We start from the raw sequence: 26,406 nt of genomic DNA on the forward strand, positions 1-26,406 counted from the left end.
TCCTCTGCCAACCCACCCGGACATCCCCGCCCACCTGCAACAGCTGACATGAGTAATAACAGAGGGGATTCGATTAATCTCGCCCGGACGCCCGTGATGGCGTGTTTTGCACCGGCTGAAAGTTGATTGCATTCGATATGGAACTAGGCTGTCTCCCAGACTTGAGGCAGGTATCCCGCTCTGTCCGACAGCTCAAAACAAAAATGAGAACATATATTTTATGTAAAAAATATGTATATGTATCTGAACGCTTGACCATGCTGCCTGGTTGACAACATAACCAAGCGGCTCAGATTGCTATTCGATTTGATTGGCGCTCCTCCCTCACCGACTTCGCCCGGTCACGTGATGGGCCAGAGGCTGGTTCAGTGCGGGCCAGCTTAATAGAACTGCCATAGATGCAGCGAAGCGGAGGAGGAGTCAAAAGAAGAGAAGTCACCTTGCTGAAGACAGTAGCGTACCAACTAATACAGGAAAACCGTGAAATTTGCGTGTTGGAAGAGGCTGTGAAATTATGAATTCTTCGAAAAGGAGTGAAAGTGACTGGCAAGGCCTGGTGAGCGAGGTGAGTGCGCTGCAAAAACACTGTGACAATCGGTTGCGTGAGCCATCAGTGATGCTTAGCATATAGAATTGGTTAGCCATATGGAAAGAGAAATTAAATGTCTACTTCGAGATACGTATTTTGTTACTATTATCTAGCCAATTTGAATAATTATATGGTTGTGTGTGCGCATATTGCCTATCACAACGTATTTTTAACACTAATCCTCCAAATCTGCTAGAGCTGCCACAGTCAACTGTAAGTGCTGTTATTGTCAAGTGGAAACATCTATAAACAACAACGGCTCAGCTGTGAAGTGGTAGGCCACACAAGCTCACAGAACGGGACCGCCAAGTATTAAAATTGTCTGTCCTCGTTTGCAACACTCACTACGAGTTCCAAATTGCCTCTGGAAGCAACGTCAGCACAATAACTGTTAGTCAGGAGCTTCATGAAGTGGGTTTCCATGGCCGAGCAGCCACACACAAGCCTAAGAACACCATGCGCAATGCCAAGAGTCGGCTGGAGTGGTGTAAAGCTCACCGCCGTTGGACTCTGGAGCAGTGGAAACGCATTCTCTGGAGTGATGAATCACGCTTCACCATCTGGCAGTCCGACGGGCGAATCTGGGTTTGGCGGATGCAAGGAGAACACTACCTGCCCGAATGCGTAGTGCCAACTGTAAAGTTTGGTGGAGGAGGAATAATTGTCAGGGGCTGTTTTTCATGGTTTGGGCTGGCCCCTTAGTTCCAGTGAAGGGAAATCTTAATGCTACAGCATACAATGACATTCTAGATAATTCTATGCTTCCAACTTTGTGGCAACAGATTGGCTAAGGCCTTTTCCCCCCAGTGCACAAAGCGATGTCCATATGTAACGGATGTGAAATGGCTAGCTAGTTAGCGGTGGTGCGCGCTAATAGCGTTTCAATCGGTTACGTCACTCGCTTTGAGACCTTGAAGTAGTGGTTCCCCTTGCTCTGCAAGGGCCGCGGCCTTTGTGGAGCGATGGGTAACGATGCTTCGTGGGTGACTGTTGTTGATGTGTGCAGAAGGTCCCTGGTTCGCGCCTGGGTCGGGGCGAGGGGACGCCCGTAAAGTTAAACTGTTACACATAGAGAAATGGTTTGTTGAGGTCAGTGTGGAAGAACTTGACTGGCCTGCACAGAGCCCTGAACTCAACCCCATCGAATACCTTTGGGATTAATTGGAACGTCGACTGCGTGCCAGGCCTAATCGCCCTACATCAGTAATGCTCTTGAGGCTGAATGGAAGCAAGTCCCCGCAACAATGTTCCAACATCTAGTAGAAAGCCTTTCCAGAAGAGTGGAGGCTGTTATAGTAGCAAAGGTGGGACCAACTCCATATTAATGCCCATGTTTTTGGAATGAGATGTTCGACGAGCAGGTGTCTACATACTTTTGGTCATGTAGTCTAACTTAAAAGCATGTCTGACATGTATTGGGGTGCACAATCATAGATTGATTTTAAAAACCAATAAAATCTTAAAATGAATTCGAAAACTGACAGGCAGCCAGTGCAGAGACCTTAAAACCGATGTATTGTGTGCTCTCCGTCTGGTCTTGGTAAACACCTGTGCTGCAGTATTCTGTACATTTTGCAGTTGACCAATGGCTTTCTTGGGTAGACCAGACGAGAGCATTACAGTAGTCAAGCCTGCTTGTAATAAAATCATGGATGAGTCTCTCTGTATCAGCCTGAGAGAGAAACGGCCACACAATGGCGATGTTCCTCAGGCGGTAAAAAGCTAATTTGGTCACATTCCTAATGTGTGATTTGAAATTGAGTTCAGAATCTGAAATAACACCTAGGTTTTTTTTACCTGGGATTTTATCTTTATTGCCCGTGAATTAAAATGTGGCAGTATTCTCTCTGTGCTTTGGCCCCAACAATAAGTACCTTGCTTTTGTCTTGATTTAGCTAGATGAAGTTGTGCGCCATGATATTTAAATCACTAATAGGGTCTAATAATTTCTGTGGAGCTAAAATACTCGGACACAGAAATGTAAAGTTGTGTATCGTTTGCGTAGCATTGAAAATCAATGCTGACCTTTCTGATAACACTGCCAAGGGATAACGTGTGTGTATATATACTGAACAGTACCGTAACGAAAATCGAACCTTGTGGAAAGCCACATGTGATATCTATTTTCTCTGAGTTATGTTCACCAAGGGTGATGACAAACTCTTGACCGGTTAAATAGGTCCTAAACCAATTTAGAACTGGACTGGAGAGGCCAACACACCTCTCCAGTCTGTCCAGAAGGACATCATGGTCAATAGGGTTGAATGCAGCACTTAAATCCAAGAGTACAAGGACAGAGAGCTGTTTGGACTCTGTTGGCTCCAAGATCATTTACCACTTTAACTAAGGCTGTCTCTGTGCTGTGGTGGGCCTGAAAACCAGATTGGAATAAAACATTTTTTTTTTTAAATGAGTTACTTGGCACTTAATGTAATTAAGCTGTTTGAAAACCAATTTCTCCAGAATTTTGCTTAAGAATGGAAGGTTGGAGATTGGGCTAAAATTGCTAAGAGCTGAAGAATCTAGATACATTTTCTTCAGAAGGGGTGTCACCATAGCAGTTTTTAGTGCAGTGGGGAAAGTGCCTGTGAATAGTGAGCGATTTTAACAATAGCTTGCACTTCTTCAAATATGCAATTAAAAACTGTTTTGAAGGTGGTTGGGATAGGATCGAGAAGGCAGGTAGAAGGCTTAAGTTGTGATGTCACTTTCCTGAGCGTGCCTGTGTCAACCAGGGAAAATAAATCCATAGTGCCTTTGCGTGGTGGGCTAGGGCACATATCATCAAACTTCTCATCAGGTCTTGCTTGTCTGATAACAAACATTAGGCTGGCTATCTTATGCCGTGAACTCATCACATTTAGATGTGGAGGAAAGTTCACATAGGTTTGCAGGTGCAGGATTTGGTCGACGAGCACTCAAATTATTCTGATTATTAGTGATCAAGTTAGAAAAATGAGCCCGTCTGCCATTTCTAATTGCCTTGTTATACAGTAGCATTCAAAAGTTTGGACACCTACTCATTCATGGGTTTTTATTTTTTACTATTTTCTACAATGTAGAATAATAGTGAAGACATCAAAACTATGAAATAACACATGGAATCATGTACAGTTGAAGTCAAGTTTACATACACTTAGGTTGGAGTCATTAACTCGTTTTTCATTAACTCGTTTTTTGGCAAGTCGGTTAGGACATCTACTTTATGCATGTCACAAGTAATTTTTCAACAATTGTTTACAGACAGATTATTTCACTTATAATTCACTATCATAATTCCAGTGGGTCAGAAGTTTACATGCACTAAATTGACTGTGCCTTTAAACAGCTTAAAAAATTCCAGAAAATTATGTCATTGCTTTAGAAGCTTCTGATAGGCTAATTGACATGCTTGGTCGCAAATGGGTCTTCCAAATGGACAATGACCCCTAGCATACTTCTAAAGTTGTGGCAAAATGGCTTAAGGACAACAAAGTCAAAGTATTGGAGTGGCCATCACAAAGCCCTGACCTCAATATTATAGAACATTTGTGGGCAGAACTGAAAAAGAATGAGCGAGCAAGGAGGCCTACAAACCTGACTCAGTAACACCAGCTCTGTCAGGGTGAATTTTGGCCCATTCCTAACTTATTGTGGGAAGCTTGTAGAAGGCTACCCGACAGGTTTGACCCAAGTTAAACAATTTAAAGGCAATGCTACCAAATACTAATTGAGTGTGTGTAAACTTCTGACCCTCTGGGAATGTGATGAAAGAAAAAAAAGCTGAAATAAATCCTTCTCTCTACTATTATTCTGACATTTCACATTCTTAAAATAAAGTGGTGATCCTAACTGACCTACGACAGGGAATTTTTACAAGGATTAAATGTCAGGAATTGTGAAAAACTGTTTAAATGTTTTTGGCTAAGGTGTATGTAAACTTCTAACTTCAACTGTAGTAGCCACCCTTTGCCTTGATAGCTTTGCACACTCTTGGCATTCTCTCAACCAGCTTCACCTGGAATGCTTTTCCAACAGTCTTGAAGGAGTTCCCACATATGCTGAGCACTTCTTGACTGCTTTTCCTTCACTCTGCGGTCTAACTCATCCCAAACCATCTCAATTGTGTTTTGGTCGGGTGATTGTGGAGGCCAGGTCATCTGAGGCAGCACTCCATCACTCTCCTTGGTCAAATAGCCCTTACACAGCCTGGAGGTGTGTTTTGTCATTATCCTGTTGAAAATCAAATGATAGTCCCACTAAGCTCAACCCAGATGAGATGGCGTATTGCTGCAGAATGCTGTGGTATCCATGCAGGTTAAGTGTGCCTTGAATTCTAAATAAATCACTGACAGTGTCACCAGCAAAGCACCATCACAACACCACCTCCATGCTTCACGGTGGGAACCACACATGCAGAGATCATCCGTTCACCTACTCTGCGTCTCACAAAGACACAGCAGTTGGAACCAAAAATCGCCAATTTGGACCCATCAGACCAAAGGACAGATTTCCACCGGTCTAATGTCCATTGCTTGTGTTTCTTGGCCCAAGCAAGTCTCTTCTTCTTAATGGTGTCCTTAAGTAGTGGTTTCTTTGCAGCAATTCGACCACGAAGGCCTGATTCACGCAGTTTCCTCTGAACAGTTGATGTTGAGATGTGTCTGTTACTTGAACTCCGTGAAGCATTTATTTGGGCTGCAATTTCTGAGTCTGGTAACTCTAGTGAACTTATCCTCTGCAGCAGAGGTAACTCTGCGTCTTCTTTTCCTGTGGCGATCCTCGTGATGGCCAGTTTCATCATAGCGCTTGATGGTTCTTGCGACTCCACTTGAAGAAACTTTCAAAGTACTTGAGTGATGATGGACTGTTGTTTCTCTGCTTATTTGAGCTGTTCTTGCCATAATATGGACTTGGTATTTTACCAAATAGGGCTATCTTCTGTATACCACCCCTACCTTGTCAGAACACAACTGATTGGCTCAAACGTATTAAGAAGTGAAATTCCACAAATTAACTTTTAACAAAGCACACCTGTTAATTGAAATGCATTCCAGGCGACTACCTCTTGAAGCTGGTTGAGAGAATGCCAAGAGTGTGCAAAGCTGTCATTTAAGGCAAAGGGTGGCCACTTTGAAGAATGTAATTGATATAGATATTTTACATTTGTTTAACAATACTTTTTTGGGGTTACTACATGATTTCATAGTTTTGATGTCTTCACTATTTTTCTACAATGTAGAAAATAATAATGCAAAAATGGAATGAGTAGGTGTGTCAACTTTTGACTGGTACTGTGTGTGTGATATAGCCAGAGGCATACTCCACTCAGACATCATTTACAAACAAAGCATGTGTGTTTAGTGAGTCTGTCAGATCAGAGGCAGTAGAGATGACCAGGGATATTCTCTTAAGTGTGTGAATTTGACCATTTTCCTGTGCTGCTAAGAATAAACATTTTAATGAGTTCTTTTGGGTGTCAGGAAAAATGTATGGAGTAAAAAGTACATTATTTTCTTTAGGATTGTAGTGAAGTAAAAGTTGTCAAATGTAAAGTACAGATTACCCCAAAAAGTGACTTAGGTAAAAAAAAAAATGAAAGTACTTAAGTACTTTACACCACTGGTCATTAGCTGGGGCGTCAGGTAGTCTAGTTGGGCCAGTAACCGAAAGGTTGCTAGATCGAATCCCCGAGCTGACAAGCTAAAAATCTGTCGTTCTGCCCCTGAACAAGGCAGTTAACCCACTGTTCCCCGGCAGGCCGTCATTGTAAATAAGAATTTGTTCTTAACTGACTTGCCTAAAAAAAAATTGCTAAAGTTCATAAAAAATTGCTAGCAATGCGAATGTTAGCTAGCTAAAATCTGGTGCCTTTATTCTTAGCTAGTTTAGCTGCATCTAAAGTCGATATGGCGGCATCAAAATGATGACAAAAGGTTTCCTGCTAATTATTTGCCTACTTCTTAATGTCATTGTATTTCCAATCCACTGTAATGCACTTTTGATGAAATTTTCATCAGCATTCATTGACGATGCATTGAGTAGAATGCTCAGTCGGGCATCAGTCCAAAACGAACATTCAAAACAATATTGTGACTAAACATGCAAACCATGAATAGACGGGTTGGTTGTTTAGCAACAACAATGATGTTGACAACATTTAAGCTATATTTGGTCTACAATATTTATTGAAAACATAAATACATTTGCACAATGACCACTTATTTCTCAAATACATAGTTGATGGTTAGGCTAGCTAGAGAATTTGAGCCATATTAGCATTGACATGAAATCAATTTAAAACCACTCAAAACAAGACATGCCATCAATAACAAGAAGAAGTTGAAGTTTGAACTACTCCACAGATTATCCATTATATTGACCAGATACTCTAGTGGCTGCTTTAATGAAAAGAAATGTCTTCAAAACTGGAATGCCATCGGGAGGAGGCAAGATCAGATGGGACCATTCTAGACAATTAAAGAGCAGATACGTGTGAACAATAGGAACAACGGTTTCCACTAGTTACTACAGCCACAAAGTAAAAATGGGCTATATTTGTAAAAATTCATGAAAACAACAATTAGCTTTTTGGTCTTAATTCAAGGCTAGGGATAAGGTTAGCGGTGTTAAGGTTAATGTCAATCACATTTTAAGAATGGAAATAGGCAGGGTTTACAACTTTGGCTGTGGTAATTAGTAACTACCAGGCACAATTCCGATAAAACTTTTTTCTCAAAGTTGCCGGGATGTCACGTGTCCTACTTATCACTACACTCGTAACAACCTAATCATTATGATACTTCCATTCGATCAAATAAACCACATGTAGCAAATAAGCTATAAAAAAATGTGTTAACCAAATTCGATACTCTCATTGACCTCATACAAAAACTTCTCGCTTGGTGAGTGAATTTATGATTTAAAAAAAATGTAAACACCACCTGCTGGAGGAGACAGATTTTAGGCTCTATTTTGGGCTCCCTCTAGCTTTACTCCAGGAAGTGACGTTGCAGGCTAGCTCAGTGCTGCCCCCTCTTATTGACTAAGAGCTAATTTATGCTTGATCCGAAAATGTGGTTGGAGGTTCCGTATGGAGGGTGTGACGCAATTGCGGAGCCTCCAGAGGCATGCAGAGGCCAAATTGAGCTCCGTACCGCATAGCCATGCGCATCCCAATTTTTGTAACCGTGCAGAGGGCTCCATATATCTCCGCATTAACATGATTGGTTTTCGGTAGTTGGGGGCGGGAGGTCCTGTATAAACACAAACTCACTTCCTTGAAAATGTCCTTCACAACAGCTCTGCTGAACAGTTCTGCGCTGCACCGCGAAGTGCAAAAAGTATGAATGCCCTGACTTCTGCAGAGGCCTTATCACTATAACTGCAGAGAACAGATTGACCATGCAGCACCTTTAACTCAAGTTGAAGGCCGACCAGGGTACTGCAGGCTGCTATTACCAACCCAATTATCCTTAACTTCCTATGTGTGTGATTTAAACAAACAAACAAAAAGGATAAAAAATATTTGGTTTAAGCATATACATCTGGTGTATTAGAAACAATTATATTTTTTACACAGATTGACCACAACGATGGTGATTTTTCCATTTACTATAATGGGAGATCATGTTTTCTGCAAACAATGCCTGCAGTACCGCAGTCGGACTTTAACTTCCGTGGCTTCAATGAGAGGGGGCAGTCGTTATCCCGTGGGTTAGAATTTGAAAATGGCTCGATTTTAATAATAATCAGCTATAACCTGTAATCTCCTACCCGTTATTGGGCTTCAGAATGAGCACACACTCAATGTTTGCACAAAAAGTGTACCAATCACACAGTCATTCCTTGGACCACACCAGGTATGATGGCTGAGGGAACACAGTTAGTTCATTCATTCAGAAGGCTGTGTCGTGTCCTTACTGCGGATATTACACTTTGCTACTACTGGTTATCACTTCTATATCCTTTGCATAACTGAGTGCCTGTTATCATGACAACCTGTATGTGGGGTGGGGGGAAGGTTCCACATGAATATTCCAGTGTTTCTTATCTTCACACAATGCATACTGTGCATAGGCAACTGTTTATTCTTCCATCAGTGCTGTGCTAGCAGCCACACTGGTGATACTGTAAGTCAAGTTACAAGTGATTTACCTGTTACTGTTAGCTGACAAGTGTTACTGTCTATGAGATGTATTTTAGTCAATAATTGGGCTGATCATTTCTTGGACTTGTTTTTTCTGTACTAATTCATGACCTTGGGACTATAAGGTTCTATCTGACATTTTGGTGTAAAAAAATTAGTTATTCATGTAACAGTTTTAACTTTAGTCCGTCGCCCCGACCCAGGCGCGAACCAGGGACCCTCTGCACACATCAACAACAGTCACCACCCACGAAGCATCGTTACCCATCGCTCCACAAAAGCCGCGGCCCTTGCAGAGCAAGGGGAACCACTACTTCAAGGTCTCAAAGCGAGTGATGTCACCGATTTGAAACGCTATTAGCGCGCACCACCGCCAACTAGCTAGCCATTTCACATCGGTTACATTCACAGTTTCTCTTTAGGTGGTCCTTTACATGTGAGATGTACATTTACGATAAACATTTAATTAGATAGTTCTATCTGCGAAAACTCCAGATTATACATTTTTTTACACCTGTTTTCTCCCCAATTTTGTGATATCCAATTGGTAGTTTGTCTTGTCCCGTACGGACTCAGGAGAGGCGAAGGTCGAGGGACATGCGTCCTCCGAAACACAACCCTGCCAAGCCGCACTGCTTCTTGACACTCTGCTCTCTTAACTCGGAGGAAACACCGTCCAATTGGTGACCGCAGTCAGCGTGCATGTGCCCAGCCCGCCACAAGGAGTCGCTAGAGTGCAATAGGACATCCCGGGCCTGCCAAACCCTTCCCTAACCCGGACGACGCTGGGCCAATTGTGCGCCGCCTCATGGGTCTCCCGGTCGCGGCAGGCTACAACACAGTCTGGGATTGAACCTGGGTCTGTAGTGATATCTCTAGCACTGCGATGCATTGCCTTAGACAGCTGCGCCACTCGGGAGGCCGCAAACACCTTTTTACTTGGTGCTATAAGGTTCTATCTGCAAAACAGTGCATTCGGAAAGTATTCAGACCCCGTGACTTTTTTCACATTTTGTTACGTTAGACTTATTCTAAAATTGATGAAATCATTTTTCTCCCTCATCAATTTACACACAATACCCCAAAACGACAGTGAACACGGGTTGTTAGAAATTTCAGAAATACCTTAAGTTTGCTATGAGACACAATTGAGCTCATGTGCATCCTGTTTCCATTGATAATCCTTGATGTTTCTACAACTTGATTGGAAACCACCTGTGGTAAATTCAATTGATTGAACATGATTTGGATAGGCACACACCTGTCTATATAAGGCCCCACAGTTGACACCGCATGTCAGAGAAAAAACCGAGCCGTGAGGTCAAAGGAATTGTTCATGGCGCACCAAGACAGGATTGTGTCGAGGCACAGCTCGGGGGAAGGGTACCAAAACATTTATGCAGCGTTGAAGGTCCCAAAGAACACAGTAGCCTCCATCATTCTTAACTGGAAGAAGTTTGAATCCACCAAGACTCTTCCTAAAACTGGCTGCCTGACCAAACTGAGCAATCAGAGAAGGGCATTGGTTAGGGAAGTGAACAAGAACCCGATGGTCACTCTGACAGAGCTCCAGAGTTCCTCCAGTGCCTATAAAGCCCTTTTAACATCTGCCGATGTCACAGTGCTATACAGAAACCAAGCCTAAAACCCCAAACTGCAAGCAATGCAGAAGCACGGTGACTAGAAAAATTATAACAATCACTGTGGTTGTAGAGGGGTGCAACAGGTCAGCACCTCAGGAGTAAATGTCAGTTGGCTTTTCATAGCCGAGCATTCAGAGTTCGACAGACAGATCGAACACAGCAGGTCCGGGACCTTTCAGAAGGACAACCATCTCTGCAGCACTCCACCAATCAGGCCTTTATGGTAGAGTGGCCAGACGGAAGCCACTCCTCAGTAAAAGGCACATGACAGCCCGCTTGGAGTTTGCTAAAGGACTCTTAGACCATGAGAAACAAGATTCTCTGGTCTGATGAAACCAAGATTGAACTCTTTGGCCTGAATGCCAAGCGTAACGTCTGGAAGGAACCTGGCACCATCCCTACGGTGCAGCATCATGCTGTGGGGATGTTTTTCAGGGACTGGGAGACCAATCAGGATCAAGGGAAAGATGAACGGAGCAAAGTACAGAGAGATCCTTGATGAAAACCTGCTCAGGACCTCAGACTGGGGCCAAGATTCACCTTCCTACAGGACAACGACCCTTAGCACATAGCCAAGACAATGCAGGAGTGGCTTCGGGACAGGTGTCTGAACGTCCTTGAGTTGCCCAGCCAGAGGCCGGACTTGAACCCGATCGAACATCTCTGCAGAGAACTGAAAATAGCTGTGCAGCAACACTCCCCATCCAACCTGACAGAGCTTGAGAGGCTCTGCAGAGAAGAATGTGAGAAACTCCCCAAATACAAGTGTGCCAAGCTTGTAGCGTCATACCCAAGATGTTTCGAGGCTGTTATCTCGCTGCCAAAGGTGCTTCAACAAAGTACTGAGTAAAGGCTGTGAATACTTATGTACATTTTTTATTTTATTTTATAAAACATTTGCACAAATTTCTACATTTGGTTTTGCTTTGTCATTATGGGGTATTGTGTGTAGATTGAAAAAGGCTGTAATGTAACAAAGTGGGGGGGAAATCAAGGGGTCTGAATATTTTCCAAATGCACTGTACTTGTATGTAAAGTGATATACTTATTGAGTCACGAAAGAGGAAGATGTCACAACAGTTCTGAGATCTGGGACTTGAAAAATACTCAATCTCAAAACTATGCATTTTGCAGATAGAACCGTATAGTCTCAAGTCCTTTATTTTTAATATCATAGGTTCTGGTCCTCTTTTGTAATTACTTAGAATTAATTTTTATATCACCCTTTCTGAAGAAGAAGCTCTTTATGGTAAAAACCCAAACAAATAAATACAGGTGCTTTAGAGCACGTTTAAGGCCCTTAGAGGCATTGCTGTTTTTGTCTTGTTCTATATCAATACGAAAAGCTCCATGGATGAGGTATTTCACTAAAATTACTAACATTTTATTGATAACTAGCAAGTAATTTACTGACTTTGGATGTCAGAGACCAGACAAATATATCAGTTTACTCATCCAGAGCTAAACTTTAGCAATGTTGCTAGTTATCCATATGATAAGGTGTATTTATCATTTTAGGGAAATATTGCTTTAACAAATGTGTGATGAACATTAATTTGATGATGTGATTAGAAAGAAGGAAGGGTGTTGTCGTTATTCATTAAATGTCTGGAGTTTTTCAATTGAATTTGAAATAATTGTAACTTTCTGGGCCAGATAAAACGTTTTGGCTGAACCAAGAATGACATTTCAGAGCCATACGGTTCTGTCTGCGATTGCACCCCCCCCCCCCCCCCCCCCCCCCCCGCTGAATATCTCAGAACAATGCTTTGCGCAGATAGAACCTTTTTATAGTCCCAAGGTCTTGAATTGTCAGTAAACTGTGTATGCAAAAGTGAGGATGACATTAATTGGAAAGTAGTACCGTGGTTGTAACCGCTTAACTGTTTAGTTTCCTCATTTTATTTTTCCTGTTAACTTAATGAAAGGGCCTTGATTTAGTTTTTCACCATATTATTTTCACCTTTCAAAGCTTTGAATGAAATGAAAGCTATTCAACACGATTGGTGCAAAGCCCACACTTTCTGAAATACAAACCTGTCCTTACACTTTATCACAATGGGAGCAATAGTTTTTTCCTTTGACATCCGAACATGTAACTTGAGCATCCACAGTAGGAACCAGTGTTACTTCCCATTCCGTACCCTCCCCTATATTGTTTCTTAGTTCCTGGTGTGTAAGCGTAAGCTGGACAGCAAGAAGGAGGCCCTCCTGATCCTGTCCAAAGAGCTGGACACCTGTCAACAGGAGAGAGACCAGTACAAGCTGATGGCCAACCAGCTGCGAGAACACCACCAAGGACTCAAGAAGAAGTACAGGGAGCTCATTGTGAGTCTGTCTATAGGATTTATGTTCAATGTTTAGAAATCTTCTTTATCTGTAATGATTTGCCTTAAAGTGATAATCCGGCCAAATGACTACTTTGACTTTGTTTTATGGTTTCTAAAAAGTGGTTTATGGACCTGGAAAATCAGTGACCCATGAATGTTTGTTTAAATTTGATAGAGCTTAGCATTAGTATTTTGAGGGCAAAACAATGGGACCACTGTTCATGCTCTGAATCAACTTTTAGTAAAATGTTTATTTCTTTCAGGATGGAGATCCTTCTTTACCACCTGAAAAACGCAACCAGGTAAGTTAAGCTGTCTCTAATGCCCATGCTACAGTTGAAGTCGGAAGTTTACATACACCTTAGCCAAATACATTTAAACTCAGTTTTTCACAATTCCTCACATTTAATCCCAGTAAAAATTCCCTGTCTTAGGTCAGTTAGGATCACCACTTTATTTTAAGAATGTGAAATGTTAGAATAATAATAGAGTGATTTATTTCAGCTTTTATTTATTTCATCACATTCCCAGTAGGTCCGAAGTTTACATACACTCAATTAGTATTTGGTAGCATTGCCTTTAAATTGTTTAACTTGGGTCAAACGTTTCGGGTAGCCTTCCACAAGCTTCCCACAATAAGTTGGGTGAATTTTGGGTCCGAAGTTTACATACACTCAATTAGTATTTGGTAGCATTGCCTTTAAATTGTTTAACTTGGGTCAAACGTTTCGAGTAGCCTTCCACAAGCTTCCCACAATAAGTTGGGTGAATTTTGGCCCATTCCTCCTGACAGAACTGGTGTAACTGAGTCAGGTATGTAGGCCTCCTTGCTCGCACACTTTTTCAGTTCTACCCACACATTTTCTATAGGATTGAGGTCAGGGCTTTGTGATGGCCACTCCAATACCTTGACTTTGTTGTCCTTAAGCCATTTTGCCACAACTTTGGAAGTATGCTTGTGGTCATTGTCCATTTGGAAGACCCATTTGCGAGCAAGCTTTAACTTCCTGACTGATGTCTTGATGTTGCTTCAATATATCCACATAATTTTACTTCCTCATGATGCCATCTATTTTGTGAAGTGCACCAGTCCCTCCTGCAGCAAAGCACCCCCACAACATGATGCTGCCACCCCCGTGCTTCACAGTTGGGATGGTGTTCTTCGGCTTGCAATCCTCCCCCTTTTTCCTCCAAACATAAAGATGGTCATTATGGCCAAACAGTTTTATTTTTGTTTCATCAGACCAGAGAACATTTCTCCAAGAAGTATGATCTTTGTCCCCATGTGTAGTTGCAAACCGTAGTCTGGCTTTTTTTTAATGGCGGTTTTGGAGCAGTGGCTTCTTCCTTGCTGAGCGGCCTTTCAGGTTATGTCGATATAGGACTTGTTTTACTGTGGATATAGATACTTTTGTACCTGTTCCTCCAGCATCTTCAAGGTCCTTTGCTGTTGTTCTGGGATTGATTTTCACTTTTCGCACAAAAGTACGTTCATCTCTAGGAGACAGAACGCGTCTCCTTCCTGAGCGGTATGACGGCTGCGTGGTGTTTATACTTGCGTACTATTGTTTGTACAGATGAATGTGGTACCTTCAGGCGTTTGGAAATTGCTCCCAAGGATGAACCAGACTTGTGGAGGTCTACAATTTTATTTCTGAGGTCTTGGCTGATTTCTTTTGATTTTCCCATGATGTCAAGCAAAGCAGAGATTGAAGGTAGGCCTTGAAATACATCCACAGGTACACCTCCAATTGACTCAAATGATGTCAATTAGCCTATCAGAAGCTTCTAAAGCCATAACATAATTTTCTGTAATTTTTCCAAGCTGTTTAAAGGCACAGTCAACTTAGTGTATGTAAACTTCTGACCCACTGGAATTGTGATACAGTGAATTATAATTGAAATAATCTGTCTGTAAACAATTGTTGGAAAAATTACTTTGTCAAGCACAAAGTAGATGTCCTAACTGACTTGCCAAAACTATAGTTTGCTAACAAGAAATTTGTGTAGTGGTTGAAAAATGAGTTTTAATGACTCCAACCTAAGTGTATGTAAACTTCCGACTTCTACTCTATATCCCTCAAACTGTTACATATGTTATACTTTTATCACAATGTTTATATGATGGACAAAGCTTTATCTGACGCTTTCCCAGTTTGACTTGACTTGATCCTGCTCTTTCAATCGCCAACCTTGTGTGTCTGAGGGGTTGGGTACAGCAGAAGACGACATTTATGTCTCGTATGAATTAGTAAAAGCATTCTTCTATTTCTCTGACCTCTCCCCAGGTGAACTTGGCTCAGCTGTTGAGAAACGCAAGGGAGCGAGGGAAACAGCTAGTCGAGGAGGTGAAGGAGCTGAATCAGAGACTGGCAGAGGCCCAGGGGGATAACAAGGTAGGGCATCAAACACACACACACACACACACACACACACACACACAAACCTACATCTTTCATACTAACTCAGTGAATCTGTTCCTCTATTTGACCCGTCTCTCCCTGGTCCACAGCTGCTGAGGATGACAATCACTAGACAGAGGCTGGGGGATGAGGAGGTGGGGGCACGCCACTTCCCCGCCCATGAGAGAGAAGACCTGGTCCACCAACTGGAGAAGGCAGGGCTACAGGTGGGAAGGGATCTTGTCCAATGGGAATGCTCTTTTTCTATGGTACATTGTGCCCTAATGAACACGACCCAGTGCCTCTTCTTCTTCAGCACTTTCAGAATAGTGCAAAAATGGAAGATAGGAGACAACCGTGTCCTATTCGCTTTCTTTGTTTCTCTCGTTCGCTTTCTCGCTGTTTCTCTCGCCCACTGTCTCCCTGTGTGTTCAGATGGAGGAGCTGGAGAACAGTGTTAAGGCACTGACTGATGAGCTGGAGGATGTTAAGGCAGAGCGTGGCGTGTTCAGTGAGAAGGCTGAGCGCCTCAACCTGGAGCTCAACCATATCCTGGGTGGCCACGAGACCCGGATCATCGACGTGGATGCCCTCTGTATGGAGAACAGGTGAGGGGGGGTGGACTTTTCTCTGCTAGTATTACATTTTACATTACAGTTGAGTAATTTAGCAGAAGCTCCTATTAAGAGTAACTTACAGTCAGTGCATTCAATTATGGTAGGTAAAAAAATGACATGCCACACAATGTTCAACACAATTAAATACCCCCCAATGTATATTAGGCTATGCACGCACAATTTATTTTTACTTCTGTACACCATAGGAGACATTTTCATACACTGTGAGGTTGGCACTATTTCAATGTCTTGCTATTCCAGGTAGGCATAGGGTGTTCTGTGTGTGTTTCTAGTTGAAGAATTGTTGTTTGCTGCTGCTTTTGTTTCTTCTTTTGCCCAGAAAGATTAATCTAAAACTATTTTTTCCCTCTGTCAGGTATTTACATGAGAGGTTCAACCAAGTCCAAGAGGAGGTGAACTTGCTGAAGTCTAACATCATGAAATACAAGGTAGAGAGGTGTCTGTCTGTCTCTGTCATTCTGTCTGTCTGTGAGAGTGGGCTCAATACCCGCATTGCAGTAACAAGTAACTTTCTTTACCGTCAGACTCTCCTCACGTTTAGATACTTCAGAATAAGGTGTGTGTGTGTGCATGCAGTAAACAAAGGCGCTGTGTCAACATTGCATTGCAATTACATTGAATTCTAGCCAGTGTCTCTTGACAGTCCCAAAGAGAGTTAGAGATGACAGCTGATAGAGGTGGGTGTATTTGTTTTGCAGACTGCGTTGGAGAGGAGGAAGAGCTCTAAATTGTCTGGGAAGTCCAACAGCAGTGCTCTAACAGGAGTCCTCTCTGCCAAACAAGGTACACCACCATCGCATACAGATGCGTCCAGCTACCACATGGCAGGTCCCAATTCAGACTGGTAGCTCTGTAGTGAGTAAGATAAGGATGCTGGTCGGAGCAACTGATCTGAGAAGAGCAGTTAGGAACTTTCTAAGTGAGCTCCTCTGTCATTGAATCTAGGTAATGCATAGCCCAGTGACGCATAAGTATAGAAGATGTGAACTAACTAGCTAGTGAGTGCAAGCCCACTGCAATGATTTAACCTTCCCTGAGATTTGAAGGATCTATTCTAGAACCTGTATTGTGGCAGTGCGAGTTGCATTACATTATTTACTTGAAGAAATCAAGCTACAGTAGCACACTGACGTGTAGAAGCTATTTTCAGCTCTTGTAAAAGCCTATCATATTTATTCTACACCACCAGGGTTCCAGATAATAAAATAAGTACCTGTAATGCCCATTCTGTCTGAAGTAGACATTATTTCTTCATTAGAGTTATGTTAGTCTCCAGTGCCTAACTTTTGAAACACCTGAGACTCGTCCTAATTTGTATTCAGAGTTCTGGCAGACATACAAAGCATAGGTCTTGATTGACAGTTCTCGGCAGAGCCAGCACAGTAGGGCAGCAGTTCAAGCTAGAGGAAGCAGGGAGGTAACCTATTGTACAGACAGCTGTTTCTATCGCTCTGTCACTCTTTCACTCACTCTCTCGCTTTTTCTTTCTTTCTTTATCCCTCTCATCTACCCTGTGTGTCGCTCCTGTCTATATACTGTTTCTCTCCTATTTTTGTCAGTCTCGCTATCTGTTTTCATCTCCCTCACTCTGTTTCACTTATGTCCTCCCCTTTCTTCTCCCCCTCCTCTCTCCCTTCCTGTCTTTTTATTTTTTTCTTCTCAACGACTTACTACTCTTCCCCCTTTCTTTATCCCTCTTCCTGCTATCTTCTCGCTCGCTCATCTGTCTGTGTGTCTGTAGTGCAGGAGTTGTTGTCTGAGGAGCAGGGCTGCAGTCTCCCGGCCACGCCCCAGTCCATCTCTGACCTAAAGTCCCTGGCCACAGCCCTGCTGGAGACCATCCATGAGAAGAACCTGGTCATTCAGCACCAGAGACACACCAACCGGTATACACACTGGCACACACATTTCTACAGTACACACAGGCCTACACACACACATGCGCGCGCACACACACAGCCCACACATTCCCTTTCTTATTCTTTCATATCCTTTATTTACGTCTGGTGTGCTTTGTCTCCATTGACCTTTACCCATAGTAAGTTCATAAACCTCGCCACACATTGTTCTCCACTCCTACTAGTCAAACAGTGGAGACACACTTAGTTTACAGTCTGGCCACTGGGCCATAAGGGACCTTGTGACTCACCATCCAGTTTACCTTCTCCACACAGGATTCTGGGGAATAGAGTTGCTGAGCTGGAGAGGAAGTTGAAGACATTAGAGGTGTCCGGCTTGTGGAGTCTTCCAGGTTGGTTCCAATAATGTTGTTCGAACGCATTGACTGTTATTGACATGAGTGTAAATCATAGACAGTGGGGTTTTAGTTGGGTGGATAATACTAATTCTTGCAGCTAAATAACACTACAGAGAGCAATGCACCACACCATTAGCAAACACACTGTCTACCAACATTTCTTTGCAAATATCTGGTTAATGCTAGCTCCAATGGGACTGTATGATGAAATGTTACCCAGCTTTATCTATTGAGAATTTTTTTATTGATACTTCAATTTACCAATGAACGGACCAATTGGTGGTGAACAGTCCAATGAAATGCTGTGTTATTAACTGGGTATCTCCTCCCTGGCTGCGGCTGCCTACAGGCCTGACCTACCACGTTTCTCTGGGAATAGGGAGTATGTGTTCTGTATATACCGCCCTTCTTAGCCCATGCCTTCCATTGTGTCATGCCACCTTGGCATCATCCCCAAAACTGCCATCTCATATCCATCGCCCTAATGCTACCTCCATTCCAGCCCAAGGCCACTCCTTGTGCATTCATGTCACCTGTTGGGATCTTCTCACCTGCTGTATGTAGTCACTTACGGCTTAACCTCGGAACCCAGAGCTAAATCCCACTTGCACAATGGCCACCTACTCAGTTTGGTTACTCGATTCATAACATTTGTGTTAGCAGTCTCTCCTGAGAGACTACTTACTGCTCCGTTTATCAGAATAAAAGGTGAGTCCGTCTTTTGTATATATTTGAATGTCGGTACAACTACAGGTAAGTAACCTAGCGGTTAGAGCGTTGGGCCAGGAACCGAAAGGTTGCTACACTGAACACCAATATAAACGCAATATGCAACAATTTCATAGATTTTAGTGAGTTACAGTTCATATAAGGAAATCAGTGAATTGAAATAAGTTCATTAGGCCCAAGCTATGGATTTCACATGACTGGGAATACAGATATCCATCTGGTCACAGATACCTAAAAATAAAAAGGCAGGGGCGTGGATCAGAAACCAGTCAGTATCTGGTGTGGCCACCATTTGCCTCATGCAGCGCGACACATCTCCTTCACATAGAGTTGATCAGGGTGTTGATTGTGGCCTGTGGAATGTTGTCCCACTCCTCTTCAACGGCTGTGCGAAGTTGCTGGATATTGGCGAGAACTGTAACACGCTGTTGTACACGGCGATCCAGAGCATCCCAAACTAGCTCAATAGGTAACATGTCTGGTGAGTATGCAGGCTATGGAATAACTGGGACATTTTCAGCATCCAGGAATTGTGTACAGATCCTTGCGCCATGGGGCCATGCATTATCATGCTGAGACATGAGGTGATGGCAGCGGATGAATGGCACAACAATGGGCCTTGGGATCTCGGCACGGTATCTCTGTGCATTCAAATTGACATTGATAAAATGCAATTGCGTTCATTGTCTGTAGCTTATTCTTGCCAATACCATAACCCCACTGCCACCATGGGGCACTCTGTTCACAACGTTGACATCAGCAAACCACTCGCCCACACGACGCCATACATGCTGTCTGCCATCTTCCCCGTACAGTTGAAACCAGAATTCATCCTTGAAGAGCACACTTCTTCAGCGTGCCAGTGGCCATCGAATGTGAGCATTTGCCTACTGAAGTCTGTTACGACGATAAACTGCAGTCAGGTCAAGACCCTGGTGAGGACGATGAGCATGCAGATGAGCTTCCCTGATACTGTTGATGACAGTTTGTGCAGAAATTCTTTGGTTGTGCAAACCCACAGTTTCATCAGCTGTCCGGCTGGCTAGTCTCAGAAGATCCCTCAGGTGAAGAAACCGGATGTGGAGGTCCTGGGATGGCGTGGTTGCACGTGGTCTGTGGTTGTGAGGCTGTTTGGACGTACTACCAAATTCTCTTAAACGACGTTGGCGGCAGCTTATGGTAGAGTAATTATCTGGCAACAGCTCTGGTGGACATTCATGCCGATTGCCTGATCCCTCAATACTTGACACATCTGTGGCATTGTGTGACACAATTGCACATTTTTAGAGTGGCCTTTTGTCCCCAGCACAACGTGCACCTGTGTAATGATGATGCTGTTTAATCAGCTTCTTGATATGCCACACCTGGCTGGATTATCTAGGCAAAGGAGAAATTCTGACTAACGGCGTTGAAAACAAATTTGTGAGAAATAAGCTTTTGTGCGCATGGAACATTTCTGGGATCTTTTCAGCTCATGAAACATGGGACCAACACTATACATGTTGCGTTTTTATATTTATATAATTCGAATCCTCGTGCCCACAAGGTGAAAAATCTGTCGCTCTGCACTTAACCAGGGTCGCCGTAAATAATGGCTGATCCCTGGCCGTGACCCCACTCTCCGATGTTTCGGGGGGGGGAGTTGGGATATGCAAAAAAACGCATTTCCATTTCACACCTCACACTCGTACAGGTTACCCACTTGTACATGCAGTGAAACAGGACAAATATATGTGTTCCAAAACTACTGGTTAATGAGTGACAGGTAATTTGGGGAGCTTGATGCTGTCACATAAGAGTCCTGCGAAATGGGCAATTCCTACTGCTTTCAAATACTGAAATAGACTAACTTTTTAAGCGTATGATTTAGTAAATATCTGAACTAGTTTAACAGCTTCCCTCAATCTAATGGAAAGAACAGCAAATGTATAATGCACAGACATGCCAGTCAGACGTTGAGATTATAGAACAGTTTCTCCAGTGTGCACCAGAGGGGGGTGTTGTGCTGTGTTTAAAGTGCATTGGTGGGATTTAGGTGGCGAGCTGTTGCTCGATGAAGCTCGCCTGTCATGAGACTGTCATTCTCCGCCATAAAACTGACAAGCATCCATTACTGAAAATGATTGCCCACATTACAAACACATTTAGGGGAATGTGCTGTTATTAGGGGATTTGTAGACGAGGCCCAAAGTGCCTCATGACTCTGTCCACCACAATCGGCGTAGGGCCGAGGGAGAGGGTGAGATGGAGATTGAGAGAGAGAGTGGCCTTGTCAAGATGGACAGACACGACGGGGTGAAAAAAAGAGGGGCTGATTTGGGGGCAGGCCCCGAGTCAAAACATTGGAGATGCCATGCGTTGTTGTTCCCGAACGACAAGTTAAAAGGGAGAGTAAAAAAAGCGACTCACTCAAATAGACTTGTGATTTACTCGACTACCCAAACCCCCCCTGGGAGCGATCCCCTGTTCAATGAGCGCTGGAATACACGCAGACTGAAAGCCTGTCTGGGCGCATCAGCCACACTCAATAGCAAACGGGGTGAGACTCGCATATACAGTAGCCTACTACACTGGAGAAGAAGATACATTGTGCAATGGCCTGATAGATAGACATGGTATTACCCAGGTATTTTTAAACAAAGATTTCTCTATTTTCTCTCCCAAACTCTTCCCTGCCGTTGTTGCCACCTCTCCGCGGATCAACGTCCGTGAGGGCGCGGGCCGGCATCTCATACAGACGGTGTATTGGGTGTGACAGACCTGCCTCGTTGTCAAAATAAGACACCAGATTGGTGTAGGGACTAGAGAAGCTGGGTACCAGAGAGATGTCAGATGTCTGTTTTGGATGAGGGAGATAGGCCTACAGTATGGGGTGTTATCGTTTGGGTGTCAGTGTAAAGGTAGAAGCAGTTCTATTCATGGAGGTAGTACTTCTTTGTTTTAGCATGTATGTAGGATATGTTTTGGCAGAAATAGGCTTCAGGATTAATGCATTCATGCATGCATATGTGTGTGCGAGTTGGGGTGTCTGTCTCTTAGAGTGTGTGCAGTTATTAATGTGTGTGTGTGCGCGCACGTCTGTGAGAGGAGGAATGGACGGATGGATGGGCAGCTGTCAGGAGGGTATAAACCCACTCCTCCATACCTCCTCCTGAGCACGGCGTGGGCTGAAACCTGCTGCGTTCAGCCCAGGCCCTGCTCTGCATACATAATCACCACTTTAATACTGGCTTTAAAAAGCAGCCTGAGAAACTCAAGTCACCAAAGGCCCTCTCAACTCCGAACGAGCAAGGCTCTCAGCCTGTATGAGGGCTAGCGTCCAGATGAAAGTTTGAAGTATTACTTAGCCTTGCCAGTGCATGTATCCCAATGGGCATTTATTTAAGATGAATATGCTAATGTGTGAAATGAGGTGTACAGAAACTAAGTTGCAGAGTCCTTTTTCATAAACAGCTTTCGAGGAAAGTAAAAGGGGAAACTTCACAGGACAATCAAAGTACAGTGTTCATCCATTGCCATAGATTAACGTGAAGAGGAATTGACCCCAACCCCTGGTGTACTATAGAAAAGATGAGCAGTGCCCTGCATTCATAACATAAGTGTTTGTGCCATTCATGCTTGATAGTCAACATGTTTCACATGCTGACATCCATGTTTAGCATTCTTCTGCTTTTGTTTATGTTTGTTTTAATGTTTTAGTTCGTAATTCACACTTGAGTGACCCTAGTTTGTGTCGAGTGTGTTTGTGCTTGCGTGGGTATGTGTGTGATGTCTGGTATACGGTGCACGGTCCCCTGTGAGTAGCATATGGCGTCAGCCCAGGAGGCGTGCAGCCATCACTAATGAAGACTGATGACAAGGAACTGCAGCCACTTCCTATGAGCACAGTTTTGTGTGTGTGTGTGCATTTTGGATGAGTATGACTTTATCTGTGTGTAGGAGCACGCGCAGTCCTTACCTGCTTACACACGCACCTTTTTTGAAAACCACCCTCATGTTTTTAGCATCTGTGTCTGTTGGGTGTTTTTATTTTCTGACTGGGTGGGGGAAAACTCCCCCAGAAGGTAACTCTTGTTCCCCTGTGGGTTTGTTGGGTTAACAGGGGGACGAGACAACATTATGCTGAGCGAGAGCCAGCGACCCGAGCTCCTATCGCCCAGCATCATGCCGTGCCCACCTCAGCCACACACGCACGCAGCAACGCAGCCACCTAAAGGTGAGTGTGTAATTGTGTGTAACTGGGCTTCGCCGTTCGTTAAACGTCGCCCCCCCGGGCAGAGGCTGAAACTCTGTAATTAGCTCCAGCCCCCTCTCCCCGCACACCCTTCTTCATTTTGCGCCCAGTCCCCTTTCCCGCCTCTCCTCCAACGCTGGCCTCTCATTGGTGCTGACGGCTAAGTACCTGATGCTCCTCAAATGCCATGGCATTTTGGAAATGTGAGCACAATTCTCGCCCGCTGACATTCAAAAAGTTGGTGTGTTTTTGGAAGGGGGGCCCTATAAATATGGATGCTGGTGTGAATTTTCTTTCCTTCTCTTTTGTGGGGGCAAGTGTTCTCTGTGGTCTGTCTTTAACCTTTTTGACTGAACATTCACAAATATGGGTCAGTAATCCGCGGAATGGGAGAAATATTTTGGAGAGGAAGCAGAACTTAGGGGCGTCGCTATTTTTAGCCCTTTGTCGTGGAAGTGCTTGAGTCACAAGTTATTGAAATAGCCTCCAACTCCAAAGAGAAGTAGGGGTGGCTAGTTATTTAATCCTGTAATGGCATCTTAATTCTCTGTCAATTTTAAAGGGAGGATTTGACTATCAACTCTTTACAGGTGCTCAGAGTAATGTGGTGTGGAGTTGTTTTCAATGTCTGTAACGTTCACACTGCATATTCACTCACTTAACTTGGTTGATTTTACATAGCTTACACTCATGCATAATCCATTTACACAGCTCTACATACACCCAGGCTGGTTGGATATAGCATGCAGATTAAGGACCGACAGGAATTTGGTTGGGTCACCACTGTCTTTTGACCACTATCAAGCATTACAGCAACATGCAAATATCAGCAGACTGCGTCCCCTAGCACCGAACACGTTGGTGTTTTGAAGTGCTGATCTAGGATCAGGCCCCTTTGTCCATACGAGCTTGTTCATTATGATCTGAAAAGCAAAACTGATCCTAGATCAGTACTCCTACTCTGAGGCGCATTATGAAACTGGCCCTGATAGGACTGTTAAGGTACTGTATATGTAGAAGGAAAAACTCAACCTAGCTTACTAATGGGCTTTGGGGAACTTTTGTTCCAGTCCTGCTCAAACACACCTGATTTAAAACTCGACTATGCTTCAGCTGCTTATCAAAACCTTGATTAGCTGAACCAGCTGTGTTATAGCAGATTAGGAGGAGCAGAAGCTCTCCGGGAGGACAGTTTACCACTAGGTAGAGTTTAGAGGGAGTTACAGCTTCATTATAACTACCCTCTCACAATGAACTCTTCTCCTCTCTCCCAATGTGACTAGACGACAGAATGGGAGCATCGTCGTGGGAACGGGCCACAGCTGGCGGTGACTTTGGCACAGATGGCGTCGGCGGGGAGGGCGCACCCGAGCCCAGTGACGGGGCGGAGGCTAACTGCATCTGCCTGAGTGACAGGCGGGGAGTGGAGATTGTGACGCTGTCGGAGGAGCAGGCTGCCGCGGAGCTGGAAGAGGGGCAGAGTCCCGTGGAGGAGGAGGGGCATGAGGTGAAAGTGGACGAGGAGCTGGGCTCCACAGTGGAGGAGGGAGAGGAGGCGGCCCTGGCGCTCGATGCCCCACCCTTAGAGGCGGAGTCAGACTTGGGTGAACTCCCACAGCTGCCTGTAAGGCAAGCTACCATAGATGACACCCTTGAGGCGGGTCATTCGACCTGCCATGATCAAGCACAGGACTCCCTGACACAGAAGATGCCTCTAAGCCAGCTTCCATATTCAAGACCCCAGACTGGGGTGGCACAGATGGGTGGGACCTGCACTGTCAATCAGGACAGAGTGACAGTTGCCATAGCGACAATCATTGAAAAGTGATGTTTGTCTTGGTTGCATTACTACTCACTAGCAAAATTTCCACAATGTAGACCAACACCCCTTTTGTGCTCCCAGCCATTCTTTGCGTGAGTCTATAGAATGGATAGAGAGAACACTTTCTCAGCCTCCCATTGACAGTCAGTGCCTGAAGTGTACTTTGCATCTAGATAGTGTTGTTGCTCTGAAAAGAGCAGACAATCTTGAAATCAATCCACTTGCAAGTCTAATGTCCTACAGGAGTAATTTAGCAAAGAAAATAGCAAAGATAGCAAAGTCCCCCTGCAAACTGCCTCCATGGTAGGATAATCCCAGCTGTTTGCTTCCTGTTTATTCCTAAGGGTTGCTAGTTAAATGAGAGCTGTTTTATTTTTTTCCGTTGCCCACATACAGGAGCCACTGTGAGTTAGTGTGATGAATGTATTAGATTTGCATGGAAATCTGTGAAGAACATTGTTCGAGAGTTTGTAATGTATTTGTATTATTGTAGCTTTATGTATATAGATTATAGTTACAGTCACTAATCAATTATGGAGCCATTTTCTTATTCTGTTTCTAATGGAAAAGTAGATGATAGCTTGTGACTGCATGTGCCTTATATACACTGGAATATTTAAATCATTTTACATTTTAAAATCCATTTGAATGAGCTTGACTGACTTTTTGAATGTCATATCTTGCAGTGTCACATGTCTAACTTGTTGCATAGGAGCACAGACGTATAATCAATATGGGCCTCAGTGCTGCCTGAGGAATGTCAATGTCCTTGTTTTCACAACCAACTGATTGTCATGGTTGTCTACTCTTATAAAGCTTTGTTTACCAGCTGCATAACCACACACACACACACACAGTCTTACTACACTTTTGTACGTAAACACATTGACTAATTTTGTCACACAAAGTTCCATGTACTTGCCCCAAAATTCTGACACACACACACACACACACACACACACACAGACACTTACAGCCAAAGTCCAGGCCCTGCTAAGGTATTCAGATTCAGTTTTTCCCACATTCAGGTGGCAGCTGGCCTCTCCAAGCAAACGGCATCAAAGCCAGAATCCATGAAGTGCTTATTCTGCAGAAGGCTGCTTGCTATTTTTACTCTTTGACACAAAATAGAGGAAGAAAAAAATATAGAATTCCGGGAAGCCATGGTGTGTACGCAGTACGCACACACACACTCACACACACACACACACAGAGTAGGCCCGCTGCCAGCCAGCTTATTTGGCATATTGGCGAGGCGTTTCGAGGAATCTGATGACTTTATAAAGCAGATGGGATTTGCTGCTAATGAAATTGTGAAACGACGTGGTGCCTTGGGCTTTAGCGAAATGCCTAACCTGCGTGCCAATTCACCACGATAAGGGGGTTCCTCATCCTCCGGTATCTTGCCTAATTTGACTTTAATGTCTGTGTGAAATTTAACTACTCAAAGGGGTAAACAGTAGAACTACACATTTGTTATTTTCTGAGCAGTGGCGTGGAGCTGGTAGTTGTCGTTTTGTAGAAGTGAGACTGTAACCTAGGTTACAATGCGTGACCTGCCCTGTACTAGTCAACCAAAACGGACTGCCGCTCAGAGAGCCCTGGGCATTGAAGAAGTGAGCAATTTCAGCTGC

General features: G+C 43.7%; 1 protein-coding gene across 1 annotated transcript; it reads left to right on the forward strand.

Annotated features, from left to right (window-relative positions):
* Positions 1 to 486: 486 nt before the first annotated feature.
* LOC120030629 (coiled-coil domain-containing protein 149-like) lies at positions 487 to 25,375 on the forward strand. Its single transcript, XM_038976059.1, has 12 exons — positions 487 to 565; positions 12,527 to 12,688; positions 12,954 to 12,992; positions 14,979 to 15,086; positions 15,203 to 15,319; positions 15,528 to 15,700; positions 16,086 to 16,158; positions 16,429 to 16,513; positions 17,472 to 17,616; positions 17,905 to 17,981; positions 22,819 to 22,932; positions 24,234 to 25,375. The coding sequence occupies exons 1-12, from the start codon at positions 515 to 517 to the stop codon at positions 24,776 to 24,778; spliced, it is 1,689 nt and encodes a 562-aa protein (XP_038831987.1). The 5' UTR covers positions 487 to 514; the 3' UTR covers positions 24,779 to 25,375.
* The last annotated feature ends 1,031 nt before the right edge of the window (positions 25,376 to 26,406 follow it).

Source organism: Salvelinus namaycush, chromosome 36 (genome assembly GCF_016432855.1).
Source record: "Salvelinus namaycush isolate Seneca chromosome 36, SaNama_1.0, whole genome shotgun sequence".
Lineage (NCBI taxonomy): Eukaryota > Metazoa > Chordata > Actinopteri > Salmoniformes > Salmonidae > Salvelinus > Salvelinus namaycush.

Coding starts and splice junctions, on each gene's coding strand:
- LOC120030629 (XM_038976059.1), top strand. CDS start 515: ATGAATTCTTCGAAAAGGAGTGAAAGTGACTGGCAAGGCCTGGTGAGC. Junction 12,689..12,953: donor AGAAGTACAGGGAGCTCATT/GTGAGTCTGTCT, acceptor TATTTCTTTCAG/GATGGAGATCCTTCTTTACC. Junction 17,617..17,904: donor CACCAGAGACACACCAACCG/GTATACACACTG, acceptor TTCTCCACACAG/GATTCTGGGGAATAGAGTTG.